At 36.6% G+C, this 20,333-nt stretch overlaps 1 protein-coding gene across 1 annotated transcript in view; it reads left to right on the top strand.

The window, feature by feature from the left end:
- The window catches only part of LOC104854348 (cytochrome P450 3A14), a 61,839-nt gene extending 44,825 nt beyond the window's left edge, over window positions 1-17,014 (top strand). The window contains exon 13 of the mRNA XM_010612843.3: window positions 16,679-17,014. Coding sequence (XP_010611145.1) covers window positions 16,679-16,774 — 96 coding nt within the window. The 3' untranslated portion in view covers window positions 16,775-17,014. The remainder of the gene's footprint in view (window positions 1-16,678) is intronic.
- Window positions 17,015-20,333: the final 3,319 nt, after the last annotated feature.

Genomic DNA, 20,333 nt, shown 5'->3' with positions numbered 1-20,333 from the left:
GAAAACAACTCTTTAAATCAATCACCACTCTTTATCCCAATTGATACATTCAGCAACCCAATAGGATCAGGCACAGCTTGCCAACTGACCACTTGTGGTAGTCATTAATGTATCACCTTTAACTCATGTGAATTAAATTAATTTCAAGAAGCAGCCCATAGTATGTTTGCAGTGAGTATGCTTTTCAATATAGCATCTTTACCATTTAGGATGGGGGTTTGACTTAGAATGAAAGGATTAGATAAGTGAAAGAATTGGAGCAGGCTTGAAGTGAATCCAGAGGTTGTAGAATTACCTTACTATCTTTACAAAGCTATTAACTTCAGGGGGGATAGAGAGAGTGCAGGAATAAGGACAGGAATATATCCCCTTAACAATAACAGTTGCTTGCCTTCCCTTGAAGGTACAGAGCCATGAGTGAGGTAAAATGAGTGGCGAAAAGAACATAAAGAGAAACCCCTCCTAAAAACAAAAAATAATAAAAGAAGAAGTCAGAGTTATTCAGGAGCTGGAATAAAAAGGGAGATGAGGGACGCTATGGTGGAGCAAGAGACTGAGTTGGAGAGAGAGGACAGAAAAAAGAAAGAAGTTTTAGGGTGGAATGAGGAAAAAAGAAAAAAGAGAGAGAGAGGAAAAAAAAAAGAATTTGAAAGTCCTCTTTCAGGCTGTCTCTGATCTCATATTATACCACATGCACAGGTATATGCGGAACCAAATCACCTGGTCTCAGCTAGCCAATGGCTGTTCCCCACGACTGAGACTGAACACAATCTACAAGGCCTAACTTTAGTTTCCTTACCCTCAGGGTTGAACTCCACTCAGTTCTATTACAGGTTTCCCCTGCCCTTTCTTTAAAGATGTTCAAAGTTGGGAGCTCAGAAAACTACCCTTCATGAGAACCTATGCCTCTGCAGAGTTGGTCTAAGGACTGGCCCAATCAGGAGCTTTGAGAACGGGGGGGCATGGGGGTGTTTCAAGGGCCCCCGCGCGGCTACCTTCCTTCCTGGGTCTGTTGTCGCGCAGGCCGGGAGGTCGCGCACCCGCCGCCGTGTGATCGCAGGCAGGCAGGCAGCTGAAGAGACCCCCTCCGGGTTCTTTGGGGCCTTCCTGGTCTGTTGTCGTGCAGGCCGGGAGGTCGCGCGCAGGCCTGTAATAAGATTTTTTAAATTTAATTTATTTGTAATTTTTAAGTATACAGTACAGTTACTTGCATCATTGGGATATTGAACCTTTACATGACAGGTCTTGGTTCTCATTTTTCCCCCATACCCTTGCCCTCCTTTCACCCCCTTCACCCTCCCCTATTTACAAAGATTTTGTTTCCATTTTTTCCTTCTCTCATATTTTTTCTTCTCCCTCATTTCCTTTCCCTATCTGTCCCACTTTCCATATACCTTTTCTACCTATTTCACATTATCAGTTATAAAATTTGGATCTTATTTTCACACCACAGAAGCTATTCAGCATTTGCATGAGTGTCTTCTTTATTTCTCTTAAGAGTATGGCCCCAATACACATCCATTTTCCTATGATTACTCTAGTTTCTCATTTTTTATGGCTGAGTAGTGTTCCATTTTATAGAAAAACCACATCTTCTTTATCTAGTCTCCAACTGATAGACAATTGGGCTGTTCCCAAGTTTTAGCTATTACTAACTGTGCTGCTATAAACACGTGTGTGCATATTATCACTGTGGTATGATTCTTTTAATTCTTTTGGAAGGATACCCAGAGGGATATCTGGGTGAAATGGAACCTCTAATCCTAGTAGCTTGAAGTGTCTCCATATTGTTTTCCACAGTGGTTTCACCATTCTTCACTCCCACCAACAATGGAGAAGGGTTTCTTTCTCCTCAGAAGCCTGCCAACATTTCTTATTGGTTGATTTCTTGATAGCAGCCATTTTTTCTGGAGTCAGGTGGATTATCAGTGTTGTTTTCATCTGCATCTCTTGAGTGACCAGTGATGTGGAACATTTTTTCATGTAATTATTTGCTGCTTTTACTTCTTTATCTGAGAAATGTCTGTGCATTTCAGATGCCCAGTTTTGAATCAGATCTTTATATTTAAGGGGGCCTGATGTTTTTGAGTTCTTTATATATAGTCCTTTGTCTGAGGATCAGCTGGTAAAATTTTTTCCCAAACTGTAGGTTGTCTCTTAGCTCTGTTGGTGGTTTCTTTTTCAGTGCAGAAGGTTTTTAATAAGATGAAAGCCCAGTTGTTGATTCTTTGTGCTGGATCCCGTGTTACTGAGGATTTATTTGTTCATAAAGTCTTTCCTATGCCAATGTCTTTGAGAGTTCTGCCTAACTTATATTCCTGCAAGTTTAGTGTTTTCTTTTTAATATTTATATCCTTACTCCACTTGGATTTTGGATTAGTGCATGGTGAAAGATAGGTGTCTAGTTTTAATCTTTGGCAAGTTGAAATCCAGTTTTTCCAACACAATTTATTAAAGAGGCTTTCTTTCCTCTACTGAGGATGAGGTAGCTGACTACATCTGGAGTTTTTCCCGTATCTTCCAATTTATCCCACTGATCCTTGTGTCTTTTTCTTTGCCAGTAGCATGCTGTTTTTCTCACAGTAGCTTTGCAGTATAGTTTCAAGTTGGGGATTGTGATACCCCCTGTTATGTCTCTGTTGCCTCGAATTACTTTGGGTATTCTAGGTCTCCTCTGGTTCCAAATGAATTTTGGGATTATTTTCTCTAGTTCTGTGAAATATAGTGTTGGAATTTCTCAGGATTGTATTGAATCTGTATAGTAGTTTTGGTGGTATGGGTATTTTCACTATTTGATTCTTCCTACCCAGGAGCAAGGGATGTCTTTCCATTTTCCTATATCCTCTTTGATCTCTTTTTTTTTCAGTGTGCTTTGGTTTTCAGTGTAGAGTTCTTTTGCTTCCTTCATTAGATTGATTCCTAGATATTTCATTTCCTGATGCCATTGTGAAAGAAATCATTTCCCTAATTTCTCTCTCAATGAGTCTGTTATTTGTATATAAGAAGGCTATTGACTTTTGAGTGTTGACCTTGTATCCACCTACTCTGCTGAAAGTATCAGTTAAGTCTAGAATCTTTTGCAGAGTTTTTTGGGTCATCTATTAGAGTGTCAGGTCACCAGCAAATATTGATAGTTTAACTTCTTCCTTTCCTGTCTTTATTGCTTTATTTCTTTTTCATGTCTAACTGATGTGGCTAATGTTTCCAGAACTATATCTAAGAGGAGTGGTGACAGTGGTCATCCTTGTCTTGTTAGTGATTTTATTGTGAAGGTTTTCAAGTTTTTGGCCATTTATTTATTTTTCCCTTGTTCAGTTTATTGGTACATTTTGAGTATACAGTATAGTTACATTCATCATTTGGATCTTGTACTTTTATATGACAGGTTTTGGTTTTCATTTTTTCCCTTTCCCTGCCCTCCCTTCGCCCCCTCCTCCTCTCTCCATTTACAAACACTTTAGTTTTATTTTTTCATTTTCTCATATTTTTTTCTTTTCCCTTATTACCTTTCCCCTACCCTTCCCACTTTCCCTATATCTTTAGCCATTTTCTTCCTATTTTACATTGTCAGTTATCTCATTAGGATCTTATGTACTATTACAGTTTTTCACACCAGAGAAACTATTCGGTACTTACACATGTGTGACTTATATATTTCACTTAGGAGTATATCCTCAATATGTATCCATTTTCCTATGAATGAATCTAATTTCTCATTCTTTATGGCTAAGTAGTACTCCATTTTATAGAAAACCCACATCTTCTTTATCCAGTTTCCAACCATGTTTTAGCTATTACAAACTGTGCCACTATAAACATAGGTTCACATATATCACTGTGATATAATTCTTTTAATTCTTTTGGAAAGATGCCCAGCAGAGGGATGGTTGGGTCAAATGGAACCACTAGTCCCAGAAGTTTTTGGCCATTTAATATGATGTTGGCTGTTGGATTTTCATTATTAGCCTTTATCAAGTTGAGATAAAGACCATCTATTCCAACTTTTGTGGCTTTTAAAATCATGAAATAGTGTTGCAGTTTGTTGTATGCTTTTCCTGCATCTACTGAGATGATATATGGTTTTTGTCCTCGACTCTGCTGATATAGTGTATTACATTTATTGGTTTACATATGTGGAACCATCCTTCCATCCCTAGAATAAATCCAACGTGATCAGGGTGCATGATCTTCTTGATGACCCTCTGTATTCTGTTCGCCAGTATTTTATTAAGGATTTTTGCATCTATGTTCATTAAGGAGATTGACCTTTGGTTCTCATTTTTGCTTGGGTCTTTCCCTTGTTTGGGAATCAAAGTAACATTTGCTTCCAGGGATGAATGTGGAAATATTGCTTCCCTTCCCATTTTATTGAAAAGTTTAAAGAGTAGTGGCAATAGATCTTCTCTAAATGTCTTGTAGAATTCAGCAGTGAAGCCATTAGGACCTGGGCTTTTCTTTGTTGGTAAACTTTTAATTAAATTTTCAATTTCACTGATCATAATTGGGGTGTTTAGAATTTTTTTTTATCTCTTCATTCAACTTGGTAATTCATATGTATCGACATGTCTGTCAATTTCTTCTGTGTTTTCCATTTTATTAAAGTACAGTTTCTCAAAGTAGGGAATAATAAGCCTCTGGATTTCTGCTGGATCTGTTTTGACTTCACATTTTTCATTCCTAATTGCATGGATCTGAGCCCTCTGTTTCTTTTTTTTTTCCTCAGTTTGTGTTTATTTTTACATTTTAGGTATACCGTACAGTTACATTCATCACTGGGATCTTGTACCTTTACATGACAGGTCTTGGTTCTCTTTTTTCCCCTTGTCCCTGCCCTCCCTTCACCTCCTCCTTTCCCCATGTACAAACACTTTATTTCCATTTTTTTCATTTTCTCACATTTTTTTCTTTTCCCTTATTACCCTTCCCCTACCCTTCCCACTTTCCCTACACCTTTAGCCCTTTTCTTCTTATTTCACCTTGTCAATTATATCTTTAGAATCTTATTTACTAGTATAATTTTTCACACCAGAGAAACTATTCAATATTTACTCATCCTTTCTTTCCTTTTTTTTTTAACCAGGTTTGCTAAGGGTTTACAGATTTTATTTATTCTTTCAAAAACCCAGCTCTTTGATTCATTGATCTTTTGGTATCATTCCCTTAGTTTCCATTGCATTGATTTCTGCTCTGATCTTTATAATTTCCTCCCTCATATGAACTTTGGGGTTTTCTTGCACTTCTTTATCTAGCAGCCTAAGATTCATCATTCAGTTCTTTGAACTCACTTTGTTTTCCTTAAGTGTGGGCATTCACTGCTATTTATTTTCCATGTAAAACTGCTTTCATTGTGTTCCATAGATTCGGTATGTTGTATTGGCATTATCATTTATTTGTAAAAACTGACTAATTTCTTCATTAAGTTCCTCTGTGATGCATTGCTTTTTCAGGAGAGTGTTGTTCAATTTCCATGTGTTTGTGAAGTTCTTAGAGTTTCTTATGCTACTGGTATCCAGCTTAATGGCACTATGGTCTGATAATATACGTGGGAGAACTTCAATTCCTTTGCATTTATTTAAATATGTTCTATGAGTTAGTATGTGGGTTTTTGAGAATGACCCATGTGCCACTGAAAAGAATGTATATTCTGATTTTGTGAGGTGGAAGTTTTTGTAGATGTCTACTAAGCCCATTTGTTCAAAAATTTGGTTCAGTTCTAGTGTTTCATTGTTGATTTATTTGTCTAGATGATCTGTCTATTTGTAATAGTGGGATATTTAGGTCTCCCACTATAATTATTTTAGTGCTTATTTGGTTTTTCATGTCCCTTAATATTTATTTCATATAGTTGGGGGCATTAATATTTGCTGCATATATATTTATGATTCTCATATCTTCCTCTTGGATTATTCCCTTTACAAGGATGTAGTGTCCTTTGTCTCTCTTTATAAAATTTTGTTTGAAATTTACTTTGTCTGTGAATAAGATAGCTACCCCTGCTTTTTTTGGACTCCTGTCACATGGAGAACTGTTTTCCATCCTTTTATTTTCAGTCTCTGAGTTTCTTTTTGAACTAAGTGTGTCTCATCACATATCATTGGATTTTGCTTCTTAATCCATTCTGCCAGTCTGTTTCTTTTTTTTCTAATTGCATTTATTGGTACATTTTAGGTATACAGTATAGTTACATTCATCATTGGGATCTTGTAACTTTATATTATATATCTTGGTTCTTGTTTTTTCCCCATATCCCTGCCCTCCCTTCGCCCCCTCCAACCTGCCCTATTGTTTTGATTTTTCCTTTTCTCATATTTTTTCCTGTCCCTTCTTGTCCCACTTCCCCTGCAACTTTAGCCCTTTTCTTCCTATTTCACATTGTCAGTTATACAATTTGTATACAGTTCTACAATTTACACTTTTAGTTTTTCACTCCAGAGAAACTATTTGGTATTGACACATGTGTGTCTTATTCATTTCACTTACAAGTATGCCCTCAATATGCATCCATTTTCCTATGAATGACTGTAGTTTCTCATTCTTAATGGCTGAGTAGTACTCCATTTTATAGAAAAACCACATCTTTATCAAGTCTTCAACTTTCCCCATTCATTTTAAAAGAGTGTTTTGCAGGCTCTATTGGTCTAGGTTAGAGGTTGTTTTCTTTTAGGGCTTGAAATCCTTCACTCCAGGCTCTCCTTGACCTGAGCATTTGGGTTGAAAAGTCTTCTGTGATTCTGATGGGCCTTCCTTTATATGTGCTTTGTTTCTTTTCTCTAATGCTTGTAGTATTTTTTTCTTCTGTTGGGTTTCTGGGATCTTGACTATTATATGTCTAGGTGTAGATGTTTTTTGATCATGGCTAATTGGAGTCCTAGATGCCTCACTTATCTGTATGTCAAATTCTTTTGCTCTTTTTGGGAAGTTTTCTGTCATTAATTCTGTGAACAGTTTTTCTGAGTCATTTGTACTTTCTCCTGCCACTTTGTGGATTCCTATCAGTCTTATGTTATTCTTCTTTGCATTGTCTTGGAGTTGTTGGATCGATTTCTCATGATACCTTACTGTTTGTAAGGTCTCTTTCTTTTTATGGTCCTTGAGTGCAACCCAATCTTCTATGTCCGAGATTCTATCTTCACATTAGTTTATCCTGCTGCAAATGCTTTCAATAGCGTTTTCAATCTCCTGATGTCTGTTTGAATCTGTTTCATAGATTTTTTTTCCTGTGTTTGGCATTCATGGCTTCTATCATGGTCCTGAGCTCATCTATTTTTGGGTCTGTTTCTGTTCTAAAGTCTCTAGTCATGTGCTCCATTGTGCTCCCCATCTCTGTAGTTATCTGGGAAATTATTCCAGTTTTGAATTTTTCTAGAGCCTGATTGATCTGTTTTGTTACTTCCTGTGCTCAGTTCAGGGCATCCTGGTGGTTAATTGGCAAATTTTTCCGCCACATTTCCCTGAGAATTTGCCCTTGGTGAATTGGAAGTCTGTAGTTGTGCCTTCCTGAAGTGTTTTCTCATGTTGAGTTTTGTTGTTGGTCTGTCCTTGGTTTAATTCCTGGGTTAGTACTTTGATCTTCCAGATATAGCTGCTCTTTAGGTTTTGAGTCTCTAATGACTCAGAGACACTCTCATTTCCACAATATCAGAAAAGATAACTCATTAAATCAATTGCAACCCTTTAGCCCAAATGATAAAATCAGCAACACAATAGCATCAAGTGCAGCTTAGAAATTTACAATCTGCTATAGTTATTAATCTATCACCTTTAACTGTGTGAATTAAATAAAAATTGAGGACCAGCATAAAATATGTTTATAGTGAATAAACTCTTCAGCATAGCATCTTTACCCTTCAGGATGGGGACTTAGACATAGTTGGGAGGAGAGGAATAGATACTTAAAAGATTAGGAGGTTTTGAGTAAAGCCAGAGGACACAGGATGATCCTGCAAACTCTAGGAAAATGTTGCCAACAAGAGGGAAAGAGAGTGCAAGATCAAAGACAGGAATGGAACCATTTGACAGTAATTGGGATGCTATAAATTGTACTCACTTTCCTTTGAATTGAATGACAATTGAGCAAAGAAAAAAGAGAAGAAAAGACAAAAAGAAAAATCCAAATTAGGGCAGGAACAGGAACAAAAAGTGAGAAGAAGAATAATGTGTGGAAGCAAGAGCTTGAACAGGAAAAAGAAGAAAGAGAAAAGGAAGAATTTGACGAATGGGAAAAAATAAACTTTTAAAATAAAAAATTAAATTATTAGCCATGCCTTCCCCCACTGGGAGCCACCATCACTCTGGAACCAGGAGGGCTGCCTGGGCCCTGATCCATCCTCGGGAAGGATAGCCACGCCTTCCCCCACTGGGAGCTGCCATTGCTCGGGAACCAGGAGGGCTGCCTGGGCTCTGATCAACTGCAGGAAGGATAGCCATGCCTTCCCTCACCAGGAGCCGCCATTGCTCCAGCACCAGGAAGGTAGCCATGCGGGCACCCCTGACCCCCCCCCCCCCTCTCAGCCCCCCTGATTGAGCCAGCCTTTGGAAAGAGGCAGAGGTGGTCATGGAGGGTATTTTTCTGAGTTCCCAACTTTAAATATCTTTAACGAAAGGGCGTGGGAAACCCGTAGTAGAACGGTGTGGAGTTCAACCATTCAGAAGGTTGGGGAACTCAATCTGGGCCTTGCAGCCTGAGGTCAGTCTGTGACATGGGGTTCAGCTATCAGCTAACTGAGATCATGGGTCTTGAGTCCTAGCACTGAGCCCCCATCCTAAATGGTAAATATACTATATTGAAAAGTTTGTTCACTGCAGACATGTTTTGGACTGCTTATGATTTCAATTTAATTCAAATGGTTTAAGGGCGATAGACTAGTGACTACCACAGGTGCTTGATCATATTGTGTTGCTGGTTGGGATAAAGGATTGTGGTTGATTCAATAAGCTGTTTTCTCTGATGTTATGGAAATGAGAATGTCTGTGGGTCGTTAGAGACCCAGAAGCTAGGGTGCAACTATATCAGGAAGATTTGGGTGATAATCCAGAGATTAAACCAAGGACAGCCCGACAACAAAAATAAAAATGAGAAAACACTTAAGCAAGACACAAAGACAAACTTCCAGTTCACCAATGGCAAACAGTAGGACAAATGAGGATGAAAAGGCAGATAGTGAACCACCAGGAAACCCTGACCTCAAAGCACAGGAAGTAACAAAGATCAATCAGGCTCTAGAAAAATTCAAAACAGTAATAATTTCCCAGATAACCATAGAGATGGTGAGCAAAATGAAGGATGTGATTCGAGACTCTAGAACAGAAACTGACAAAAATATAGATGAGCTCAGCACCACGATAGAAGCCATGAAGGCCCAGCATAAGAAAGAAATGGAAACAATAAACGCCCAACATAGGAAAGAAATGGAATCCATAAAACAGATTCAAACAGATATCCAGGAGATTAAACACTCCATTGAAAGTGTACACAACAGAATAAAAGGATGCGAAGATAGACTCTCAGATATAGAAGATAAGATTGCAGTCAGTGACCATGAAAAGAGAGGTCTCTTAAAAACAGTAGGGAATCATGAGAAATCAATCCAGCAACTCCTAGATGATGCAAAGAATAATAACATAAGACTGATAGGAATCCATGAAGTAGCAGGAGAAAATACAAATGACTTAAAAAAGCTGTTCACAGAATTAATGACAGAAAACTTCCCAAACAGAGGGGAAGAATTTGACATTCAGATAAGTGAGGCATATAGGACCCCAACTAGCCACAATAAAAAAAAAACTACACCTAGATATATAATAATCAAGATCCCAGAAACCCAACAGAAGAACAAAATACTAGAAGCAGTAAGAGAAAAGAAAAAAATCACATGCAAAGGAAAGCCCATCAGAATCACAGCAGACTTTAACACAAACCCTTAGGGCAAGGAGAGCCTGGAGTGAGATATTTCAAGTACTAAAAGAGAACAACCTCCAACCTAGACTGATGTATCCTGCAAAACTGTCTTTCAAAATGGATGGGGAAATAAGATACTTCCAAGGCAAAGAACACCTGAGAAACTACATGAATACCAAACCAGCACTACAAGCAATTCTAAACAATATCCTAGAAAAAGACAATGAAGGTAGCAACACCATGAAGCCCAACAGAGCAAATCAAATAGGCAAGGCAAGAAACTAAAAGGAGAAGGTGAAAAAGTAAAAAAGTCAATAAAAAGCCATAACAGGACAATAATAAGTCAGTACATAACCACCAATGTCAATGGCCTCAACTCACCAATCAAGAGAAATAGACTGGTAGAATGGCAGAATAAGAAGCAAAGTCCAACAATATGTTGTATCCAAGAAACACACCTATTGCAAAAAGAAGCCCATAGACTGAAAGTGAAAGGATGGAAAACAATTCTCCATGTGACAGGAGCCCAGAAAAAAGGCAGGGGTAGCAATCTTATTTGCAGACAAAGTAAATTTCAAACCAAAACTGATTCTAGTAATATAGATGTAGGACAGTACTGTATCATACCTCTGTGAATGTAAAATATCTTGTATCTGCTTTATGAGATGTAGTAGTGACCATGCTTTATCAGAGCTATTTTTAATGATGTTACTCTAGAATGTTCTCTCTCCAGATGATGAATAAGAGACTAATAAAAAAAAATGGTGCCAGGTACCACAAGAGCAACAGAACTTTGCTGTTTTCTGGGTATTATTCTTCTCTTTTTTTTTTGTTTTTGTTTTTTTAATAGAGTGTGCTGAATGTCTATAATTTTGTTCAGATGACTGAAGAACCTGGAAAAGCTGTTGCTGCTATTGATGCATAATGTACTGCTATTATTAGTCTTTTTATGTAAATATAAATATATATATGTATATATATATATATATATAATTTGAATTTTTGGGAATTTTAACTGTGCTGTCGACTTTAGAAAAAGTTAACTCAATTTACTGTGTCTAGTTGGCATTGTACAGAAATTAACATATTGTTAACATATTGTTCTAGAAATACTAATTTTTTTTCCATTTCTACAGGGGTAATGCACTGTATTAAATATGTAAGGTCATATCTACATGGGTTTGATTACAGAAACTAACAAAGTATTCTCTAAAAAATGAAAAAAAGAATAATATAAGACTACAAGAGCAAGAAGCAACTTAAATATGTTCAAGGACCATTTTCATAGGACCATTTTTCTTCAGAATTAAGGGTTTTTTTAATTTTACATCATTGACTTTTCTCTTTTACTTTCCTTTTTTAGTTTTATTTTACAATTCCCTATTTTTAATGTTAATATAGAGATATCTTTAACTGAAATACCGAATAGTTTCTCTGGTGTGAAAAACTATAACAGTACACAAGATCCTAATGAGATAATTAATAATGTGAAATAGGCAGTAAAGGGCTAAAGCTGTAGGGAAAGTGGGAAGGGTGGGGGAAAGGTAATAAGGGAGAGGAAAAAAATATGAGAAAATGAAAAAATGGAAATAAAGTGTTTGTAAATGGGGAAGGGAGGAGGAGGTGGGACAAGGGGAAAAATGAGAATCAAGACCTATCATGTAAAGGTACAGGATCCCAATAATGAAAGTAATTGTATTGTATACCTAGATTATACCAATAAACTCAATAAAAATTTAAAAAAATTTAAAATTAAAAATAAAAGGAAAAGTACGAAAAATATCAAAGAGCCTCTTTTAGGGTATATTTCTGCTGTCACAATAGACAATGTGAGCAGCAATGTGCAGAAATAAGTCATTTATTCTCTGCTAGCCAATGGCCCACCCACTGAGATTCAGGTTGAATTCTGGCTGCAAGGCCCAAGTTGAGCTCTATGACTTTCTGCAGGGTTGAACTCTGCACAGTTCTACTGCAGGAGCCAGCTTCCCTTCCCCTCAAGATAGTTCAAGTTCTGGTGGAAGGTGGTGATCCCTCCAACTTATCAACTACCAAGGTCTGATGTGCCTTTATTGCAATTGTTCACTTCCATTCTGTCTTCTAGAGCTCTGGAAAATGTGCCTCTGCAGTGTGGATTCAGGTACCAGCACAACCAGGAGGCCCGAGAGCATCATGGGGGATGCTGCCAAGTCTCCTGTGTGGCTGGGCAGTCCCCACTGGTCTGCTGCAATGAAGGTCCAGGGCGCTGGAGTGGGGAAACATAGAGCTCCCCATGAAGCTGGGTGGTCCTCACTGGTCTGCTCTGACGAAGGCCCCTATGCAATTAGATTTTTGTGTCTACATTCATTAGGGAGATGTGACTATTGTTCTCTTTTTTGGGTCTTTCTCTGTTTTGGTAATATTTCTTTGTAGAAATGAATTTGAGAATATTAGTTTCCTTTCAATTTCATTAAAGTGTTTGTGAAGTAGTGGCATTAGGACTTCTCTAAATTTCTTGTATTATTCATCAGTGAAGCCATCAGAATCTGAGCTTTTCTTTGTTGGTAAACTTTTAATCATATTTTCAATTTCACAGTTTGATAGAGGAATGTTTAGAATTTTTATATCTTGGTTCAACTTTGGTAATTCATATGTATCTACGAATGTGTCCATCTTTTCCATCTTTTCCATCTTATTGGAGTATAGATTCTCAAAGTAGGTAGTAATGATCCTCTAGATTTGTGCTCAATTTGTTGAGCACACTTGTCATTCCTAATCACATGGATGTGAGCCTTTTCTTTCCTCTTTTTGACAAGGTTGGCTAAGTGTTAGTTAATTTTATTTAGTCCTTCAAAGAACCAACTCTGTGATTCATTGATACTTTGTATCATTCTCTTAGTGTCCATTGCATTGATTTCTGTTCTAATGTTTATAATTTCTTCCCTTGTATGAGCTTTGATTAGTGTTGCTCTTCTTTTTCTAGGAGCATGAGGTTCTGTATGAGGTTATTTAGTTGAGCTTGCTCTATTTTCCTCAAATGGGCATTCATTGCTATGAATTTCCCTCACAGGACTGCTTTCATTAAGTCCCATACATTCCAGTGTGTTGTAGTGGCATTATCTTTTAATGGTAGAAGCTGTCTAATTTCTCCTTTAATTTCATCTGTGACCCATTGGTTGTTCAGTAGGATGTTAATAAATTTCCATATTATTTTGAAGTTCCTGTGGTTCCTTTTGTTATTGATCTCCAATTTCATTGCACTGTGGTGTGACAATATATAGGGAATAACTTCAATTCCTTTGCCTCTACTTAAGCATGTTCTATGAGATAGCATGTGGTCTATTTTGGAAAATGACCCATATGCAGCTGAGAATGTGTATTCTGATTTTGTGGTATGGAACACACTGTAGACATCTATTAAATCTATTTGTTCAAAAGCTTGATTCAATTTTGGTATTTCATCATTGATTTTTTTTGTCAAATTCATCCATCTGTTTGTGACAGTGGAGTGTAGACATTCCCTACTACTATTGTATTAGTGCTTATTTTGTCCTATCCATTAATACTCATTTTATATTTTTAGGTACACTAGGATTTGGTGCATAAATATGCATATATATATATATTTATGATTTTTCATCTCTTCTTCTTGATTTGTTCCTTTTAGAAGAATGTCATGATATTCTTTGTCTCTCTTAATTTTCTTGCCTTGAAATCCACTTTGAAAATAGAATAGCTACTGCTGATTTTTCTGGGTTTTTGTTACATGGAGTTTCTTTTACTTACAGTATATGAAATTTTGTGTTAAGTGAGCTTCTTTTTTTTGAAATACCATTTTTTTTTGGTACTGGGGATTGGACTCAGGTCCTTGTGCTTGCGAGGCAGGTGGCAGAACCACTGAGCCAAATCCCCGGCCCCTAAATGAGTTTCTTGTATGCAGCATATTGTTTAATCTTGCTTCTTGATTTATTTTGCCCATCTATTTCTTTTTATTGGTTAATTGAGGCCATTAACATTGATTCTTATAACTTATGTGTATTGACTTATCTTTGTCATATTTTCTGGTTGATGATGACTCTTTTATTTTTATGTTTTTTTATTTTTACTCCCTTTCCATTTGATTTCTTGCCTTGCCTGGTGGCTTCATTCTGTTGAGGTTCTTGGAGTTGTGATCCTCATTGTCTTTTTAAAGAATATTATTTAGAATTTTTTGGAGTGCTAATATGATATCCATGAAGTACCTCAGGTGTTATTTGCCATGAAAGTATCTTATTTATCCATCAATTTTGAAAGACAGTTTTGCAGGATACAGCTATCTGAGTTGGAGCTTGTTTTCTGTTAGGGCTTGAAATATTTCATTCCAGGTTTTTCTTGTTTCTTCTCTCTAAATCCTTTTAATATTTTGTTCTGTAGATTTCTGGAATCTTGACTATTGTATGCCTAGGTGTGGATTTTTTTTTTTTTTGATCATGGCTAGATGGAGTCCTACATTCCTCACTCATTTGTATATTCAATTCTTTGACCCTACTTGGGAAATTCTTTGCTGTTACTTGTGAACAGTTTTTTACACATATTGTTTGTACTATCTTCTACTTTTTCATTGATTTTGATGTATATTATATTATTCTTCTTTGCATCATGTCACAGATGCTGGTTTTATTTCTTGTGGTAAATTGCCATTTTAAAGGAATCTCTCTTTTCACAGTTGCTGCCCACAATCCTGTCTTTTATTTCTGATAGTATGTTTCCACGCTGGCTTAGTCTGCTGTGTTTTCTTGCAGTGGAATATTTAATCTGTATATCTGTTTGAATCTGTTTCATGGATTATGTTACTTTCCTATGCTGTGTATTGATGGTTCCAAGCATATTCCTGAGCTCCTCTATGTTTTAAAGATTCAGTTTCTGCTCTAGAGCCTCTAAGCATGTTTTTTCATTCTGATTACCATTTCTTTAGTTGTCTGGCACATTTTTTTCTGTTTTGATTTTTCTAGATCCTTGTTCATCTGTTCTGTTACTTCCCTTGTTTTCAGTTCAGGAAGACCAGGTGGTTGATTTTCAGATTGTTCTATCTTGTTGCCCTCTGGATTTGTTTGGTGAGCTAGAAGTCTGTGTTTGTGTCTGATTTAGATGTCTTTTCATTTTTATTTTTTGTTGTTGATATTTTTGATTTAATTTCTTGGTTGATACTTGTATATTGCTTATTGTGAGTATCTTTATTGCTAGTCTTTAGGACCCCTAGGGAATGATTGACTACTTCTCAGAGGAGTCTTCCAGGTATAGCTGGTCTTTGGGTTTTGAGTCTATTATGACCCTTAGGCAATCTCAGTGTTGGTATACCTGGAAGGTCAACTTAGTAGAATAATCACGTTAACTTGGTCAAAGTAATACCATGAGCATCAAAAATGACATCAAACAGCTTAGAAAATGACAAATTATGGTAACTCTTAATCTGTCACTTTTAACTGCATGAACTAGACTTATGGTTATATATCAAAATCAAGGACTAACCAGAAATACAGTTGCTGTAAATAGCCCTTCAATATAGCAAATTACCCTCTGGCAAAAAGACTTAGGAGTTTGGGGGGTGTTTAGAGAGGTAGAAGGAGAATGAAAGGTTAGAAGTAGGGCTAGAGGAAACAGAAAGATCATGAAACATTGGGAAACTGGTGAAGATAGGAGGAAAAGAGAGAAGGAAGATATAGAAACAAGAACAGAACAAACTAACACCAACAGGAAAACTAGAAAGTGTATTCCTGTGCTTATAAAAATAAGAACAAAGAAGAAAAAAGAAAATAGAAAAAATTGAAACAGGAAGGTAGAGAAATGAAGAATAAAAGGGGAGAAAAAATAAAAGAAAAGAGAAAAAAGTCACCTTTGAGGCATGTCTTTCCTGTCAGCAATATACAACATGGCAGTAATATGGAGGTCTGAGTTAATTAATCTCAGTCAGCCAGCCATAGTCCACTTGGATTCAACCTGGTTTCTCACTGTGAGGCTGGAATCAAGCTCTTTGACATCCTGTGGGTTTGAATTCTGGATGGTTCTACTGTAGGTTTGAGCTTCCCTTCTCCTGATCTGGGTTTGGTAGGAGGTGCTGACCTCAACAGCTCACCAACCTCTGTAGTCAGTTGCATCTTCAGTGTGCCAGTGGGCTTCAATTTTCAACAGCAAGCATCAAAGAGGCCCCCTTTCTGCTGTTTACCACTGTTTCATCTTCCAGAGCTCATATCAAGGGCCCTTCTGGCCCCGTCAGCCTCTGCCACAAGGATCTGAATCCTTGTGCAGTGGCCTTCATGGTGGCCAGCAAGGGTGTGGGATAGTTCTCTGGATGTCCAGCAGGGATAGGTGCATGTTTTGTGGTCAGCATCAAACTTTAGAATTGAGTACTGATCAAAAGATGAAAATGTATAACAAATACCTATTTATGGTCACCTTGCAAATTTTAACAAATGTAAAATTAACTTTATGTAGTCTATCATAACGTTTTCCTGCATGTGTAAAAATGTGGTTAGTCATTAAAACTTATCTTTTAAATTTTAAGTCAATAAGGGATACAAATCAACATGATTTTGTCTCAGCGTCCTATCAAATAGGTGCTCAGTAGATTACTGATTGAACATTTAAACGAATGCTTTTACTACATAATTTAGGCACTATATATGAGGAATCTAAGATTATGATTTAAAAAGTGCTTTTCATATGTTTATAAAGCATTATTCTCCATAATATATCATTTCTATTTTGCTTCTGTGGTTGTTGGTGTTTCATTTATTGCTGCTAAATATCCTTGTTTATTGTTTACAGGTCCCTCTGACCTTAGGAAAGGAATTAATTCTTCAGTCTGAAAAGCCCATTATCCTGAAGATTGTGTCAAGAGATGAGACCTTACGAGGAGCCTGATCTTCCCTAGGGACTTCTGCTATATTCTTTAGGGAGGGTTTAATTAATTTTGAATAAAATCCAGATGAGGATGAGGTAAATCAACTGATCTTGAATTGTTATCAGAGATTCAGTGCACTCTTTGAGCTTGTTCTGTATCTGTATAGAGTCTACCTGTTGTGACTGAATTAGTGTCAGACATGTACATTCACCTTCTGTGGTTCTCATGAGTCTATTTCCATCCACCCTTAGGGAACACCATCAATTCCATTTGAGCTCTGATCAGATGAAACATTTCTCAGCAATTTTATCAACAATTTTAACTGAGAATGAGAAACATTGCTGTGACTTTAGTAGTGAAATTTTAATGAAATGTTTATAATATTATGTAATAAGTATCATTTGAAATAAGAAATAAATATATCTTCTGAAAATATGTGATTTATTTATGCACATTAAGAGGCAAACTAGAGAATTTAATGAGATCAAAAATGAAGTTTGTAAGTTTTACATTTTTTATAAGATGTTTTAATTATTAAGAGTCTGACATTTGTTATTATTTTGCACAATTTCCTCCTGTTTCACAATATCCATCATACATTGTGGTCCTTATTTGCACTTTGTTTTTCACTCTAGAGAGAGACAATATTTGCATACATGAGTCCTATTTATTTCACTTAAGAGTATTGTCTCACGGTGCATCCATGTACATAGAATGTTTCAAGTTTATCCTCTTTTATGGCTGAGAGAGGAGTTAGTATAATATATGGAGAACAATTGAGCTACCTGTTTAATAGCAAGGAGCTTGTTGAATCTGTCAGGAGCCAGTAGAAGCAAAGAGGGATATGAGATAGGCCATCAGTGTCTATTTATAGTGAGTTTACTTAATTGTACACAGAGAATGACTGGAGTCTTACTTTTGAAGAGGAGCCTAATGTCTTTCAGTGGTTACAGGAGTAGTCTTAGTCCCAAGAAAATTCAAATGACCCTTTTCTATGTAGGGTTCTTGTTACTTGTCTCTGCATCTCTTGAGGAGGGACTAGGATGGGTCCTCAGGAACTGGGAATAAGTCTGGAGTCTTGAGGGGCTGCAAGGCTGTTGTACTTGCCTCCCTATTAGGATTAAAATTCTTTTGATTTTTCAGGGACTTTAAACAGTTCCATTGGTGGCCCTTGCAATGAATGACACAAACATGCTTGGGAAAATAAACTATCTCTAGGATTTATAGTTAGAAAGTTGTCCTATTTTTCCAGATTGTTGCATGGGCATGTAGCACCAGAACATTATTTTGTTTTTTAAAAATTAATTTATATATATATTAGGGAATTTGTACATGTACATAATATATGTTGACTGTTTTCCATTCCTCTCCCTTTCTTTCAATCCTTCTTCCATTCCTTATTTATAAAAGCTTTGTTTCCATTTTTCTTCTCTTCTTTTCTCCTTTTTCATTCCATTGCCTCTCTCCCTTGTTCCTCTTTCCACTTGACCATGTTGTTCCTATTTCCCAATGTCTATCCTCCATTTTACAACTTGTTTAACCTTAGCATTTCTCACACAAGAGAAACAATGTGACATTTGAACTTGTGTGTGTAATTTATTTTACTTAAAATTATGATCTTGATGTGCATTCACTCACCTACAAATGACTCAAGTTTATCCATCTTTATGGCAGAGTAGCACTCCATTGTCTATAGATAAGTGTTTTTCATCCTTTTACTCTCAGTCCATGAATTTCTTTGTGAATTAAGTAGGTTTCTTGTAAACAGCATAATGTTGGATTTTGTGTCTTAATCCATTCTGCCATCCTGTTTTTCTTGATTGCTGAATTGAAGCTATTAACATTGATGTGCATATTTGACATGTATTGACTTTTCATTGCCATGATATTTTCCTATTGTTGGCTCTTTTGTTTTTTATTTTTCCCCATCTTTCTCTAATTTCTTGACTTACATAGTGTATTTACTTTGTTGGCCCTTATGGAGCTGTGATCGTCAATGTCTTTTTCCAGAATATTGTTTAGAATTGTTTGGAGTGCTGGTTTGCTGTTTGTGAAATTTTCCAGGTGTTCTTTGTCCTGGAAGTATCTTATTTGCCCATCAATTTTGAAAGATAGTTTTGCAGGATACATCATTCTATGTTGGAGGTTGCTTTCTTTTAGGACTTGAAATACCTCACTCCAGGCTCTGCCTGACTTGAAGGTTTGTGTTGAAAAGTCTGCTGTGATTTTGATGTGCTTCCCTTTGCATGTGATTTTTTTTCTCTAGCTGTTTTTAGTATTTTGTTCTTCTATTGGGTTTCCAAGATCTTGATTATTACCTGTCTAGGTGTAGAATTTTGATCATGGCTATTTGGAGTCCTATATGCATCACTTATCTGTATGTCATATTCTTTTGCCCTGTTTGGGAAGTTTTCTGTCATTAATTCTGTGAACAGTTCTTTTTTTATTTTTATTTATTTTTTTGGTACTGGAGATTGAACTCATGTCATTGCGTTTGCAAGGCAGTCACCAGAACCACTGAGCTAAATCCCCAGCCCAACAGTTCTTTTTTTGACACTTGTACTTTGTACTGCTTCTTATGTTATTCTTCTTTGCATTGCCTAGGAGCTGATGGATCAATTTCTCATGGTCACTTGCTATTTTTAAGAGATCTCTCTTTTCATGGTCACTAACCACAATCCTGCCTTCTATGTCAAATATTCTGCCCTCCCATTGGCTCATTCTACTGTGAATACTTTCAAGAGAGTTTTTAATCTCCTGTATATCTGTTTGAATGTGTTTCATGGATTCCATTTCTCTCTTATATTGGGCATTTATGATTTCCATTTTTTTCCTATGTGGGAATTCATGTCTTCCATCATGGTCCTGGGCTCATCTATTTTTTTTTAATCTGTTTCTGTTCTAGAGTCTCTAATCATGTCTTTCATTATTCCTACCATCTCTATTTTTATCTGGGAATTATTTGTATTGAATTTTTCTAGAGTCTCATTTATCTGTTTTGCTTCTTCCTGTGCTATCCATTCAGAGTGTCTAGGTGGTTGACTGTCAGACTTTTTCATCTCATTTTCCCCAGAGTCTACCTTTGGTGAGCTGGAAGTCTGTGTTTGTGGCTTTTTTTGTGCCTTGTTTAAATGTTTTCTCATTTCTATCATTTATATTTTTGTTGTTGCTACTGTCCTTTGTTTAATTTCTGGGTTAATATGTCAACCTTCCAGACATAGATAATCTTTAGGTTTTGGGTGTCTAATTACTCTGAGACATTCTCATTTTCATACCAGGAGTGACAACTGATTCAATGAACCATAACATCTTAGCCCAAGTGATGCAATTGGCAACAACCAGAGAATTAAGCACATTTTGAGAATGATAATTTGTGTTAGTTATTAATTTATCACCTTTTTTTGAGACAGGGTCTCACTATATAGTTCAGACTGCCCTGGAACTCACTGTGTAGCCTGGGCTGGTCTTGAACTCACAGTGATCATCTTGCCTGTCTCAGCCTCCTGAGTGCTTGGATTATAGGTGTGTGCTACCAAACCTGGAACTCTATCACTTTTAGCTAAGTGAATTCAATCAAAA

Source organism: Fukomys damarensis, unplaced genomic scaffold (assembly GCF_012274545.1).
Source record: "Fukomys damarensis isolate Sample0158 unplaced genomic scaffold, DMR_v1.0_HiC HiC_scaffold_17, whole genome shotgun sequence".
Lineage (NCBI taxonomy): Eukaryota > Metazoa > Chordata > Mammalia > Rodentia > Bathyergidae > Fukomys > Fukomys damarensis.
This window is presented reverse-complemented; position numbering and strand designations above follow the sequence as displayed.